The sequence below is a fragment of the Montipora capricornis genome, chromosome 4 (genome assembly GCF_036669925.1).
Source record: "Montipora capricornis isolate CH-2021 chromosome 4, ASM3666992v2, whole genome shotgun sequence".
Lineage (NCBI taxonomy): Eukaryota > Metazoa > Cnidaria > Anthozoa > Scleractinia > Acroporidae > Montipora > Montipora capricornis.
Genome location: NC_090886.1, coordinates 52,931,987 through 52,934,486, shown reverse-complemented (window position 1 = coordinate 52,934,486; position 2,500 = coordinate 52,931,987). Strand labels below are relative to the sequence as shown.

The window sequence follows — 2,500 nt, the reverse complement described above, 5'->3', positions numbered from 1 at the left end:
TGGTCTCAAAATGTTGTTAACAAGGCCTAATATAGCCAGTTTCTGATTGGCTTAGGCAGAGTAGCGTAACAAGACCGAGCGATACCAGTTTCGTGAAGTGGTGTTACGCCGTAAAACTCCTGTTTTTATCACCACTGCAATTATCGGTATTACTGCGACCGGTGTAGAAGTAGAAAGTGGCTCTACTTTTTATGAAACTTGTCTCGCAACAGAAGTTCAAAACAGTTTCTCGAAATTGACCATGTTACACAATGCAATGCCTCCTGAAACTTCTTTTGCTGTGTCATTGCATACAAGTTTCAGCTAAAAGTTCCAACGTGTAGCAGCAGCTTTGTAAAGCAGATGACCGAATGACAGGTGTCATAACAACATAGCAAGAATGCACCTTTTTGACAGTTTTAGTCCTAGTCGTATAACTGGATGGTTGTCAACTTGACCTACAGTAGTCATTATTTTTAAAAATGGGTAGTTCCCCCAAGTCTCTTATAGTTCAGCAGTAGAGTATCCGGACTCGTACTAAATTCTTGAGAGGTAGTAAGCTTGACCCCCAGCAACTGCAAAGGAGCATTCAGATTTTTTTCCTAATACATATGTACTTCCAAGTCACTACTATTGGAAAAAACAAAATTTAATCTCCTTAACCGATTGATCTCTGGGAGTGAGACTTCACAGCTTTTACTCTGTCTAACACCAACAGATTTTATTTGTCAGCTGGGGGTGTTCTAGGGCCTGAGGAGTCAATGGGTTAATTTGACCCCTGGCAGTGAGACTTAACAGATTTTACTCTGTTTAACTCCAGATGATTTTACTCTTCTACTGGGGTAGTCATAGGGCGTTTGAGGTGTCAGTTGGTTAAGCAATCAAAAACTATGTCCCTTCCATTTGAGGGTGCATTGTACTTATGATCAACTTGCTACTTAGGTTATGTACATATAATATATTACTGGTCCTAAGAGTCTTGGACTGCCAGTGAAAAGCAGTGATTAGTATCCTCAGATTTTCGTTTTTATTCATGATGTTTCTAAATTCAAATCTTTGCAGAGCTGAAAATTGCTGCTGTTGAAATTTTTCTTTCAAGGCTTCAACAAAGATTCTATAGGAAACGGTAAGTTGACAGATAGTGTTTATAACTTCACTCTTTGAGGACTGTCTGGTAACAGTGACGTCATAAGATGTACCATTTTAAGTCTTGTTATTGTGTCCAATCGACTTCAGTCAGACAAATTTTGTAACAGAATATTATTGTTTCCCTGTCTTTTAGAATTGTAAGGAAATATGGACTCCTAAATATCCAAAAATGGCAATGTAAGTATTGTTTGGTAAAAATCAACTCCTTGTTTTTGCATATCATTGAGCTCCTATATTTTTTCATTCTCAGTTTTAGAACGAAGACAATCTAAAATAGAGAGGTAAGAATTTCTTATTAACTTTGTGAAACCCTCAAAAAGACCACATGCCAGGTGGCTTGATAACTTCATTAGTATCTGATTGCGTCACTGGTATCAGAGGTCTTGGGTTCAAGTCCTGTTTATCGTAATTAAACCTGAATTGTTCAGGCTTCTTTTTCTGTTTTTTATGTTTTTATGTTTTATAACCTGCACTTCAAATATACATTTCTTTCATTCATCCGTTCTTTCATGGAAAATGCAGGAGCCCAACAAATTAACCTGTTCTCAACTGAGTGGTTTCATAGCTTAGTTTGTAGAGCATTGCACCAGCATTGCAGAAAGCATGGGTTCCTGTTGAAACCGATGAGCTTTTCCGAAGTATTTTCCTTTATAGTCCCTGAAAAAGTTACTAAAATACATTTGTACAACACTACAGTTTCTTTCCTGTACTTAACCCCATAACCCTTTACCTAACACTCTTCCTCTGATAAACTCAAACTTTGTCTGAGCAATTAATATTTGCTTTGCTTCTGGTTGGAAAATTGTTGAGAGATTTTACATCAGTCACAAATGATAATTTATAAGAATAAACACTTACAATGTGATGACATTGTCAAGTTGCTAAATCGTTTTCTGTACTGTTGTGTTAAGGAAAACTAAAACAAACTCAGAGATATTTTTGATATGCAATTAATGACTGAAAGATGTCCTTGCTGTGTACCACAGGGAATTAAGGGAGAGGCTTCGACCGCTTGCACGACTCCACTCTCCAGATGAACATGAAATGTTTGTGCAAGGATTATTGAGTAAGGCTCATAGTTAAAAAAAAACTGAAAATAATTTATCATTTACTTGGTGCCCTTTTTAATATGATTTACAATGACAAGCAGTGAAGGAATCGAATGTAATGTGCTGAAAACCCCAACTGGCGGGCGACAACCAATTGGCTCTTTTTCACAAGGCAGAGTCAAGAGGAATTTCAGATCACCAAAGACAAATCGAATAAAGGTCAAAAATAAAAATAAATTACTTCTTTTATTATTAGTATTATACTGTCATCATTATCATTATCCTTACTTTTGTTATTATTATGTCGCACAGTGGATCCTGGA

At 36.6% G+C, this 2,500-nt stretch overlaps 1 protein-coding gene across 1 annotated transcript in view; it reads left to right on the top strand.

Moving 5' to 3' along the window:
- LOC138047389 (transcriptional adapter 2-alpha-like) overlaps window positions 1-2,500 on the top strand; it is a 19,970-nt gene that overhangs the window by 9,088 nt on the left and 8,382 nt on the right. The window contains exons 10-13 of the mRNA XM_068894228.1: window positions 1,042-1,105; window positions 1,262-1,305; window positions 1,379-1,409; window positions 2,115-2,194. Coding sequence (XP_068750329.1) covers window positions 1,042-1,105; window positions 1,262-1,305; window positions 1,379-1,409; window positions 2,115-2,194 — 219 coding nt within the window. The remainder of the gene's footprint in view (window positions 1-1,041; window positions 1,106-1,261; window positions 1,306-1,378; window positions 1,410-2,114; window positions 2,195-2,500) is intronic.